At 42.3% G+C, this 13,103-nt stretch overlaps 1 protein-coding gene across 1 annotated transcript in view; it reads right to left on the bottom strand.

Annotated features, from left to right (window-relative positions):
- Nucleotides 1–3,407: 3,407 nt before the first annotated feature.
- Nucleotides 3,408–13,103, bottom strand: part of PRODH (proline dehydrogenase 1) — a 230,870-nt gene continuing 221,174 nt past the window's right edge. The window contains exons 13-14 of the mRNA XM_068238726.1: nt 7,195–7,283; nt 3,408–5,114 (exon numbers count right to left, since the gene is read on the bottom strand). Of these exons, the coding sequence (XP_068094827.1) occupies nt 4,924–5,114; nt 7,195–7,283 (280 nt within the window). The 3' untranslated portion in view covers nt 3,408–4,923. The remainder of the gene's footprint in view (nt 5,115–7,194; nt 7,284–13,103) is intronic.

Genomic DNA, 13,103 nt, shown 5'->3' with positions numbered 1-13,103 from the left:
GACAATGCAATTATAGCAACTAGATCAGATATTATTCCTATCACTAAGCAATTGTCTTACAGAAGCTGAATTGTAATTGGGTGTTATGAAGCGTTCCTTATTTGGCTTAAACATAAGTATGCTTGCTGTCAATTTATCATTGCATCACTGAGAAACATTTTAAAGTACTGAGTGCATGTGGAACATTGAGAATGTCTATTGTTCAGCTTGAGCCATCAATGCCATCTGAGCAGTAAGAACACCAGGAATGCCGATGGCTGGACGGAGGTTGGGGCATACTGCTGCCCTCTGCTGATGCTGAATGGAGCTGCACTGTTGAAGGAGGACATACTGTACTGGATGGTATATATAACCTGTTTGACTGAACGATGAAGTCTGCTATCTCAGTACCACAGCCAATCACTCTCTTGACAATGATTACTGGAGTGCATGCACTGCATTAAACATTTTGCATACAATGAAATATAAACACAAACAGCATTAATATCCACACACCATTACATGTATGTAACAGTTGAATACAATTTATCAGTAGCAACAACATTTGAGGTGCTTTACATTTCATATATTTTAAGCACTTAGCAGCACTGCCTTTTATAGTCCGGTATGTTTAGGAGTAGGTGGACACAGCACCCTTCAGATGGTTGTAACATAGCCTGCTGAGGGAGGGACGGAAGAATGTCAGGTGTACATATTTGCATAATAAGAATACTAACTTTTCATATTCATTCTTTGGTAGTTTAACAAGAGAGAACATGTATTTGCTTACCTTTACGACCCCAATTATGAATTCAACTAAATTACAGCATTCGTAATATCTATAATGAAAGCAAGCAGTAGTACTAAAGACTGCAGTAAATGAGAGCATCGAATAAGACCGACAATTGGATCCTGCAGTGCTGTTAACCGAGAATAAAGGTGGGTACGCATAATCCATCGATCGCTAATTTTCCCACTTCCAAGTAGTATCAGGGCCAAATAAGATTGGATGTCTGTACGCACATGATTGAAGATACATCAGTCAGCTGACCTAGGGTAACCCATATTAGATTGGAAAGTTATGTACATGTGGTGGATAATTGTAGCCTGAAATGATCATTTGTAATTACTTCTGGTGACTGTGTATTAGCATTTGTTATACACACATATTTTATGGCTCTTTGTGAAGCAGAGTATGGATAGGACGCATACGACTGCAAGCTACAGTGGGAAGTAGTGGTAAGCTGAGGATTTTCCATCTTGTCAGTCTGCTGAAGAGGACACTGCAGATGTCAGTGGACACCTGTACTTACACTGCACTGATGCTGATCATCATTTTAGGTAGTTAAAATTTTGCTGTGTATTGTTCTCCAAACTCAATTCCCACTAGGTTTACTGCTGTACCTTTCATTTCTATATTGATATATTCTATGCTTCCTTTAAGTTCCACATTCATGGAGTATGTTGCTTATACAGTAGACTATACTATTCTATTGTACAGAGTGAAACTGCCCCGACTTTGAAGAAGTCTTTGGCATCTAGTGATTAGCAAAACAATTTCCTAATAAACTAATTAGGAGTGAGAAGGGCTAGAGAATCACAGGTTTTAGTTGTTCATCTAACGAACCACCAGCTGTATTAGATATTCATGAATTTATTTAACAGTCCAATTTTCTACCTCCAGGATTGGTATGTTATCTTCACTCACCACTGCTGGCATCCCTATTTACAGTGCATGCTAAACATTTAAGATTATAAACCTGAAACTGTGTTCCACCAACTGCTAGGTGGAAATAAGGTAGCCATCAAGCTGATAGTGATCACCCCAGAGGCATGCATGTAATAAAAGGCGCCAGGAAATTTGGGTGCAGAGCAAAGGCAAAAAACTGCTTACACTGCTCCTGCAGAAGTCCCAGCGGCATTTATTACTATTCCACCTCCAGGTCCTGTGGACTCAAGGTTAAGGCGTAATGCGGCTGCCAGCTATTGCTGGTGCCCAAATTACGCTTTTTTTTTAGTAATCTGGGCTCTGTCTTTTAAGGGCGCCCAAATTACTGTCTGAGCATCGTGCTATAGACTATGGGGGCGCATGTTGCATCCAAATTTCCTGTACCGTTTTTGCCTGGCTCACCCCCGAGGCCCCTATTACCATAGCTGTAGCAGTAGCTTTAGCTGTAGCAGGCAGTGTTCTTCATGGAGCCTACAAGCAAACCTGCTGCCTCAATAAGAAGAATGGGCCTGGGCACTGTCTTTTTGGCACAGTTATATAATCTCATACTTCTTTGACCAGGGAAAAGCAATCTCTCACTACTCAGGGTTACTGCCATCATGCATACAAAATGACATTACAAGCCATTTGGTTCAACAAAAAATGTTCTTGAGATATGACAGCTTCTAGTGTTACAAGCTGCATTAGATTACACTAAACACGGTTATGAAGAAACCGCCTACATAAAACAAACAAGAGCTATGAAATCCCTAATTAAACTAATGCTTTCTTCTTCATTGACCTGAGCAGCGTTTAACTGATATAATCAAGCTGCAGTGCTAAATACTTAATTAGGGTAATCACTGTATAAACATTAAAGGACTTTCAATAACTCTGTATTCTATATGTTCCGTTTTCTACAGCGAGTTTAGCAGAATTGAAAACCAGGTAAAATCTTCCTCAACATGGAACTCTAAGTAGGCTGATAAGATCCATAGGGCGAAATCACTGCCCAGGATAATCTTTTAAACTACAAATTACCATCGACTGATTCAAGTTTTTTTCTAAATGAATGAACACTAGCTTTGATAAATGATGGTCAATGGAATTGAATAAGGCAAGCCTGTAAAGGAGCTTAAAGCTATGCATTGACATCTCTTTAAATAATTTATATGCTATGGAGCCAATGGCATCTGTCGATAAAAAATACTAATTAAGAACAACATATGTTCACGTTACTGCCTAACAAGATGTGAATACTGTAGACAACAGCTAAACTGGGAATTACAACAGTTAAAGATCCTCAGCGAATAACCATCTAGCACAAGGGTTTAATTAACTCAAACTTGTCAGAAGGGCAACTAACTGGCACACCGAGTGTACAGTGAAATAACGAAGGAATAATCTTTCTGACTCATAGAAGTCATGCCGGTTTCTGTGGCCAGCATGGCAACATATCCAAAGATACTGCTCCAATGCCGCTCAACTGGGAGCAGAGCTGTACTGAAGTCATTATCAGGATTAATCATTCAGATAGGCAATTACAGTTAGGTTACCTAAATAGTGATGTCAGGAAGGGTTAAGAGTGGAGAATTATTATTATTTGTTTAGTTATGTGTTCCTTTTATGTAAATGTAACAGTAGGGTTAGGATTAAACAGATGTAGGTAAGACTGGGGCATCCTCTCAAGAACGAAAGTAAGGGTTAGGAGCAAGGTTGGGTTAGGATTATGGTCAGGACGAGGATAAAGATCACAATAAATGGAGGGATTAGGAGTAAGGTATGGGTGAGGATAATGTTAGGCTAAACTGAGGCGATAAAGGCCAAGAGAGGTTATGAAAGCAGCACAGGGCATACATTTAAAATCGCTGTGACCAAATTTAGGTGTAGGGTGAACGCTAAAAGACAGCTCACCCTGCGTCTGATGAAATTCTGGGGTGGTGTTAATGATATTCCCTACTCTTTGAAGCAACTTGTGGGGGAGAACATATTATTTGGGCACCAGCTACTGCCGTTTGCCAATTACCTCATTTTCAACCGGCCCCCCAATACGTCACTGATAACCCGAAATTAGTTGTCTCGAACACAGGGAGTCCACTGATCAGGTTGCACTATTTAACCTGATATTCAATTCTTATGCCCCATGAAATAGCGCTGAATTTACATGTACTGTAGATCACTAGATGTACGGTTTCTGCTCTTTCCTGGAAGCCCAGCTTCTGAAAATCAGCAATGGCAGCACCCCATGCTGTATGAGAGACTCAGCTGTGAACGGCTGCCTTCATATTTAACGGAATGGTGGGCACACATGCAGTAATCCACTATAGTTACCAAAACATACCTTTTTTCCTGCAATTACAAAATGGCAATGGAATGCAATAGAAATACAACACAATATCATAATCGATGCACAAAGGACTGCAACCACAAACACTATGTGAGTTACCATGCTGCACTTTACAACTGATCTCCAGGTTATATTATACCTGGAAGCACAACCAAATCAAGAGTAAGGAAAGGGTAAAATCACAGAATTGAAAGGAATCTCAACCTCCAACTTCAAGACTTTCTCAAGCACATTCCTTGGTGTGGTTTCTTGATTGTTCTTTTGTCTGTCAAAGCTCCTGCCGGTTTCTTCTATTGCCATTTAGCAGAAACAGTAAATATCAAAACAAAAACACAAAAAAACAGCAACACTTTAAAAATTTCGCTATGTAATCATATCGGACAGTCCCATCATTGCGTTCCAAGCTTGAATGTATTTTGACACAGTGAGTGCTGCCGCAAGCTTCTTTCATGAACCCTTAAAGCATTTCCCCGTACATTATAAACGCTTTCCAGTTTTGTCTGCAGGACCGATAACAGTAGTTTAAGACACATACTGCATCTCTGAACCAAATAAATAGCTCTTTCATGTCGGAGACAGTGTAAATTGCCTGAAACTTAATCTGTAATAACTTTTTTCTCTTTTTAAATAGAGAATTGATTTTTCTTGTAATCTTCTCACTGAAAGGCAATTTCCTGAAAGCATGAACATCATGGTTTTGGCTTATAAACACAACTGCAATAGTGTAGGTTTGGTTTTCCGAGGAAAAAAAAAAAAGGAAATAAAATATTTACTATAGACAGTGTTTTTAAAACGATGATCTAGTAATGTCAAAGGTAGTTTAAATATTGTGTGTACAAATGTCCTCTCTGTCAGTTTCATCCTTTAAGCTCCATGTAGACATCTCTCTCTAGAACCTGGGTGTGTAGAGCAGGTTTCCTGTGAGCAGACGTCTTTTCAGCTCTCTCCACAGGAGCGCGCGCTCTTTCAATGCGCCTTGCATGATGCCGCGGTTCTCCTGGGCTCTTCTGGAGAGGTAAGGCAGAACTTCGTTGACAGGTCCATAGGGAACATACTTATAAACAGGATATCCCGCTTGGCCTGTCGGTATAACAACAAGCATAAAAAGACTCAGCTCTACTACTTCATGAAAATGGACAGCAAGCGTAATATGCAAAGAACACCACGAAGAATTGGAAGATCATTAAAAGGAACGCTGTCCTGAAAAGTTAAAAATATCTATCCAAATATCAAAAAACTCCTAAAATACACCTTATCAGAATGTGCCGTTCATTATTTTATTAATGTGCTAGTAAGCTTGTGCCCTGTGAGTTACTGAACCTGATAATTAGCATAAAGTGGCACTATGGCAACTGTACATTGTGCATGTTTGGCAAATACTTTCAAAAAAATAAATAAAAATGATATGGTCTGTATCAGAAAGCACTCATTTACATTCGATTATCAGCAGTGCTATACCTGAAATGTTCCTTAGCGTCTTTCAGCAGTACTGACACATATGTGAGCAGCACTCCCTCTTGGAACACAAAGAAGCAGGAGAAGCATAGAAGCAGCTCCTGCATTGTCCCCTCAACTGGTTCTTGTGGGGTGAAACGTTATCAGCATGCTCTGGTTGCAGAATATTCTAATCAAATGCATACACTTGTTTCAGCAAGAGAATATGTTATGTATTGTGAGGGCCTCCTCGCAGCCACAGGAGAACCAGGGGCCAGGACACAAAGTATGAAGATTGAGTGGCTAATTTATCACTTAACTGGTTTTCAACATATAAAGAGAACCTCCACTGAAATAGAAGTTATTGTTTGCTTTTAAAAGAAACTCTTTTAAATCCCCTAAAAGCAGATTGGCAAACTGGCAAATAGCTCACCCGTTCGCCCTGAAATGGTCATTAATCATAAAGTAATCCTAAGACAAAAGAGAACAAAACAAAACACCCCCCCTGTTTTATACATACCTGGGGCTTCCCTCCAGCTCCCTTGAGGCTGACGGGTCTCGTTGCCCTCTTCCAATGCCTGGATCCTCCATTAGGTGGGCCGGTACCTTCGCGAAAAAGGGCATACTGGACATGTGTGGCCAGGCCGCAAACACCCAGTCGCCAGGACAGTTTTGCACCTGCACAGGGGCAGAACACTCCTGGCTGCGGGAGCACGACAGGGAAGCTCGCACATGAAAAACTAAAAGCGGCAGAACCTCCTAAACACCGCACCAAACTGGATTTAGGCAAAAATCAATCCACCATTTATTGAACAACAACAATCAAAAACCATTAAGCTTGTGTGGCCAGACTGCCCCTATGCCCACTGTCAAAGATATCGGGCCACCTAGAGGAGGATCCAGGAGGTGGAGGACAGCGAGGGACCGTTCAGGCTGAAGGCTGACCGGTTTGGAAGAAGAGCTGGAAGGGATGTAAGAAACCCTAGGTATGTATAAAACCTTTTTTTATTTCATCTAACTCCATCAACTGTGACTTGTCAAAAGCCTGCTGAGAAGTCAGGAGCTCTGAGGCCACCCCCACCTTGCAGTGGCCCATCCCCAGCTTGGTAGCTGCCTATCAATGCTTGGATGCTAAGCTGGAGGTGGTACACTGCAACACAAGTGGGTGTGGCTTCAGAACTCCAGGCTTTTCAGCAGGCTTTGGGCAAGAACCGACACAGCATTTTTTTTTCCCCAACAGGGTTAAGGGGTTTAAGATTAACCATTTCAGGGCGAACAGGTTAGTTACTAACCCCTTCGATTGCCGATCCACTGTTAGGGGACAATAAACAGTATATTAGCAAATGTCTAATGTACACTGGAGGTATTCTAACTGCCTACGGGATTTTCAGATGGCATGTAGGAATGTTTACTTGATGTATAGATGATGTTGTGCATAATTTCATACATGTGTATTACAAATGGTATAAAATATTAGACAGCATGCGTCAGGACTGTAGTGGACCTCTGCAGCTCACACAGACAATAGGAAGGGCATTCCTTTTTCAGCTAAGTTTGCTGGTCATCATTTGAAAACCCTTCAAGCTCAGTAAGTCAAGCTCCTAGAGCATTACGAAATATTGTTTCTGAAGGTAAATTGGATACATCTTAACCCAATACTTTCAGCATCAAAGTGCTAAACAAAAAACAGACCAGCAAAATGTGGATACTGTGCATCAGGACTCACCGAGAGGGAAGCTTATCTGGTCACACATCCCGAGCAGTTGTCCAAAATATACTTTTCTCTCTTCAGGGCGAATGCCCAGTTCATTCATTCTGCGAACAAAGACCTTGTTTATTAAACAGATTAACAAAGCCTTGTCTACCATATTATGCATTAACGGTATTAAATAACCTAAAGGTGTCATAAATACCATAATAGTTACAGCAGGTACAGAAACCCTTGCATTCCTAAATTTAAAGGAGGGAATATTTTTTTCTTTATGAGACCAATACCAATCTTAAACGTTTTATCACGGTCATCAGTATTTATTTGATTTAGCCATATTATTTAGAACCTGTGCTTCCTCAGTAAATAAGAGGAGCACTGCTACACTGTTTAAAGGTCCAAATATAATGAACCAGGTCTTACTTGCTAAATCACGCACTTTATTAAATTCTATTTAGTGCAAAGCTGACAGCAAATAAAAGTTCCTTTTGATGCACAGCAGACCGATGCCCTGACATTTGCTGCTGCCTTGCTCCCAGTAGTCTGCCCTCATTCATTTGAATGCGACTGAATGGGAGGCAGAACACTGTGCAGTTAAGCTGCTTTCTGTATTATTTTTATTACATGAATTGTCAACAGTCAGAGAAAAAAGTTTGTCCTGGTTAGCAATGAGACTTGCATATCTGTTCTAGGCCCCCTTCTTTTCTCCATATACACTTCCTCAATTGGCAAGCTTATCTCCTCCCTGGGATTCAATTACCACCTTTATGCAGATGACACTCAGATTTACCTCCATACCCCCAATCTCTCATCCACCACCATAAACAAGGTCTCCTCGTGTCTCTCAGCAATTTCCTCCTGGATATCAGCTAGGTTCCTAAAGCTTAACCTAGACAAAACTGAGCTCCTGATCTTTCCACCCCATGCTGCTGCACCCATCCCAGATTTCCACCTCACAATCGACAATACAACCATTCTCCCTACCTCCCAGGCCCGCTGTCTGGGTGTCACCTTGGACTCTGACCTCTCCTTCATCCCACACATCCAAAACATCACCAGAGCCTGCAATTTCCACCTCCGTAATATCTCCAAGATCCGCCCCTTCTTAACCCCGGACACGACCAAACTGCTCATCCATGCCCTCATCATCTCCCGCCTTGATTACTGCAACTCCCTCCTTTCTGGCCTCCCCCTGAAACGCACTGCCCCCCTTCAATCAGTGATGAACGCGGCTGCAAGACTCATCCATTCTTTGCACCGCTCTGCATCCACATCTCCCCTTTGTGAATCCCTGCACTGGCTCCCTATCCGTTTCAGGATAAGTTTCAAGATTCTATGCCTGGCGTATAAATCTGTGCACAAAACCTGCCCTACCTACATCTCGGAGCTTGTTCACAAGTATACACCAGGTCACCCCCTCCGTTCCTCCAACGACCTTCGCCTCACCACCCCACGCATTTCACACTCCCATGCCCGCCTGCAGGATTTCTCAAGAGCTGCCCCCACCCTCTGGAATGCCCTTCCACCACCCATCAGACTTGCTCCCTCTTTCAACACATTCAAGCAAGCCCTCAAAACCCACCTCTTTATGATGGCCTACCCACCTCCTACCACACAGTAACTCTCTAAGGAATATTTAACAGCCCCCCCTAGTGTTTCCACCCCTCCCTTTAGATTGTAAGCCTCTGGCAGGGTCCTCCACTCCCTAGTGTAATCTACAGGATCATGTGCTCCTGTCCTATGACAGCCTGTACTTTTATTACTGGGCCTACCTAACCAGCCCATATTGCATGATCATGTATCTTGTACAATTTGTATACATAACTTTGTTCTATGTGTATAACCCTATGTATGTCATCCTTGTATCATTGTATATATATTGTCCAGCGCTGCGTAATATGTTGGCGCTTTATAAATACAATAAATAATAATAATAATATTAATTAAGGCATTTATGGTTTATGTTGCTAAATAGGGCAATATAACGTTGATATGTCTGAAGGAGAAGGTCAAGGTAAGTCAGTCTTGTTGTACAGAATGGAGCTGAAGCACCTCCAGGTGCTTTGTCTCTGATTGGAGTGGTCTCAACGTCTCCCCTTCCATGCACTGTCACTACCGCATCCCCAAACTGAAACCATATACCCCCCATGGATTGATGTACTGGGTAGGAAGTCCATGGCTCCAACAGCCACACCTCTCCTCCAATCAGCAGTGAAGAGAAGATATGAGCAGTACAAGCACAATTTTCCCCTCTGAGAAGTCACTATGGGAGGCCGGGCTGCTGCTATGGCAACGTGGAATGCCACCTGCAGAACTCCATCAAAGCTGGAAATTTTCAGACTTCCTGAAAATACAATATTTAATATTTATTGCTTTTAAAGCGAACCTGAACTCAGAATTTTTTCTCTACTCTAAAAGATATGCAACAGCATAATAAAAAGTAAGTCTATGGGGTGAATACTGTGGCACCCCACTTCAGCGTGAAGAATGAAATTGCAGCTTTGTTTAGGATAAATCCTAATATCCAAGTAGGCAATATATAGTAGTGTTTCACAGCGCAGGTGTATTCTTCTTCTGATGTAAGTATTTTCCACTTCACCACCTGTGTGCACTCAAAGTGCAAACAAAGCAGACAGGGATGCGCTCAGTGGAAAATATAGAGTTTGTTTATTTTTGGATAAAAAGGGCAGTGCAGGTAATACGGGGTACACACTTACTTTCAGAGGGCCCTAATCCACTTAGGACCCTCCCCAGGCATGTAACGCTTCCCACTTTCAGTGATACTAGAGACCCTCAGTATTCAGCCCTGCTCCGTGCTCAAGAGCGGGCAGCACGGAGCAGGGGTGAATACTGAGTAGAGTGACCAGACGTCCCGGATTGCCCGGGACGCGTCCCGGATTCGGGGTCCACTGTCCCAGGCTTAATGAGGTCCCGGGAAACGTCCCGCTTTCAGCAGCGGGACGTCCCCCCCTCGGGACTCTGGCCACTCTCTCCTCATGAACTAGCAGTGGCGTCTATAGACACCGTGCCAGTTCATTGCCTGCAGCAGCCCCGCTCCAGCCTCCTCTTCCGGTGTCTGTTCGGACACCGGCAGGCGTGCAGGGCTACGGCAAGATGGCTGCCGAAGCCCTGTACTGGAGACTATTTGTGTCTCCAGTACAGGGCTTCGGGCGCCATCTTGCCGTAGCCCTGTCAGCGCGGGAGATATGCAGGGGGAAGGTGGTCCCGGGAGGAGCGCGCCAGAGGCCGGAGACTTCTGCCAGGTGAGTAAATGCTTTTTTTCCAGGTGAACTTTGGCCGCATTGCGTTTGTCTGGTGAAATGTTTGCCCGCAGTGCGTTTCTTTTCTGGTGAAATGTTTGCCCGCAGTGCGTTTCTTTTCTGGTGAAATGTTTGCCCGCATTGCGTTTCTTTTCTGATGAAATGTTTGCCCGCATTGCGTTTCTTTTCTGGTGAAATGTTTGCCCGCATTGCGTTTCTTTTCTGGTGAAATGTTTGCCCGCATTGCGTTTATTTTGTACTGACATGTTGCCCGCATTGCGTTTATTTTGTACTGACATGTTTGCTCGCATTGCGTTTATTTTGTACTGACATGTTGCCCGCATTGCGTTTATTTTGTACTGACATGTTTGCCTGCATTGCATTTATTTTATACTGACATGTTTGCCCGCATTGCATTTATTTTATACTGACATGTTGCCCACATTGCGGTTATTTTGTGCTGACATGTTGCCTATTGCGTTTATTTTCTGGTGTCCGGGGTAACTGTTACTGCATTTATTATTTAATGGTCATAGATGGCTATGTTTGCTACTTTGTGGTTACGGTATACTATTAGCATCACACAGTTTCTGCACACCCATGATGCAAAGTCTCGTTTGTCCACATCATGGCGTAAACACTGATTTCTTATGCCTCGCTGTTACATCATTACGTTAGCTCCGCCCATACGTCATGGCCACGCCCATTTTTCGCCGCGGCCGCAGCCCCTCTCCCCAGTCTTCGTCGCTGCGCGCTCCTCAGTCCTCTCCACTTTTCGCCGCGCGCGCCGCCCCCTCCCCGTCCCAGGTTGGACCCACAAAAATCTGGTCACTAATACTGAGGGTCTCTAGTACCACTGAAAGTGGGAAGCGTTACATGCCGGGGGAGGGTCCTAAGTGTAAACAAGCTCTATATTTTACACTGAGAGCATCCCTGTCTGCTTTGTTTGCACTTTGAGTGCACACAGGTGGTGGAGTGGAAAAGACTTACATCAGAAGAAGAATACACCTGCGCTGTGAAACACTACTATAATAAAAAGTAAAACATTTCTTACAGCTTTGTCACAGCTGATACAAATCCTGAAATACATCGGCACGGTTTCTACTTCCTGCTTTCATGGAAGCAGACATATTGTTAACACCCAGTGCTTTCAAATGAGCTTATCTACAATGGCAGTCAGGTGACACAGGGGAAAGATCAAAATAGAACTTGTGATTAGACACAAATAAGGGGGAAGACAGGCTAAACTCTCTGAATACATAGAGGATAGGAACACACTAGGCAGCGTGTGGAAGGGAGCGTTTTGCTGCATATGCGTTTGTGCATTTTCTGTGCCTTTGCGTTTTTGTTCTGCACATGCTTTTTTTTCTTGCAGTTTGAGTGCATTTTAATGCGTTTGCGGTTCGCATATATAAATTGCATATGCGTTTTGCATGCTTTTTTTAATGGTTTTATGCAAATCACAAAGAAGTCAACAGGAAGCAGAAATATGTCAAACTTTTTTTTTTTTTAAATGCATACAAAAACGCACAAAAACAATACCTCTGCTTCACCATTGACTTTCATTATGTGTGTTTTAGATGCGTATTGGAAAAATATGTAGCAAGACCAGCGTTTTTAAAAACACACATTGCAGAATGCAAACATATGGCGTTTTTTCATGCGGGCCATTGACTTGCATAATGTGCGTTTTCCACAACGCTAGCGTTTCTGCCTAGTGTGTTCCTACCCACAGGGTGCATTTCTCTAGATTTTACTTCTGTCCTGTGCAAGAGTTCAGGCCCACTTTAAGGCCTCTTGCACACTGCAAGCGATTCTGATTCAGATTCCGCTTTTTAATCAGCTTTTACATCCGATTCACAGTTTGCTCCCTGCACACTGCAAATCGGAATCTGAATCGGATGTAAAAACAGATTAAAAAGCGGAATCTGAATCAGAATCGCTTGCAGTGTGCAAGAGGTCTAACAGTGTAAAATTAGTAGACAGATGTGTAAAAACATAACTCAAAATTGTAAACACCAGGCTCATTTAAAGCAACCATATTACATATTCAGCAAAGGAAAATGATATTCACAATGTAGAAGAACTACGCAGTGATAGAGTAAGTAAAGCAAATGAATTGTAAACTAGTTGAGTTGTACCTGATGCATCAAAGCGGACACATGAACAAGAATTGTGGCTACATTTGCCCAACATGGAATGAGTAATGAGCTTGTGAGCAGCTTCTGTCACAGCATGAAGATAATATTAGCATAAGACAGATGAAGCACCTTTTACATGTATTTTACAGTGCACCAAAACAGATTTATAGATAGCGTACCATGAAAGATTACCAAGAGGAAAATATAAGGAGAATTTAGAAATCATCATATAGACAAAGTAATTTCAGAGAATGAAACGGCAATCTATAAATCTGTTTGCATCCCGTAACCATCATACATTTTAAGGACTTATTTTTCTATATGGAACAGAAAATGGTACAAAGTGTCCTTGCTTTAATATATTTACAAAGCATCAACTGTTTTAATCAGCATGCTCTTGGCTGCAGAAAGGCATCCTTCTGGCAATGCTTTTTATTTCCCCGAATAATAAAGAAAAAAAAAAAAAGTCATGCAACAATACATTAGATTATGTGCCTTTAAAGCCCCAATATAAATATTTCATTAG

Source organism: Hyperolius riggenbachi, chromosome 1 (assembly GCF_040937935.1).
Source record: "Hyperolius riggenbachi isolate aHypRig1 chromosome 1, aHypRig1.pri, whole genome shotgun sequence".
Lineage (NCBI taxonomy): Eukaryota > Metazoa > Chordata > Amphibia > Anura > Hyperoliidae > Hyperolius > Hyperolius riggenbachi.
The sequence above is the reverse complement of the archived record's forward strand: the minus strand, read 5'-3'. Positions and strand labels throughout refer to the sequence as shown.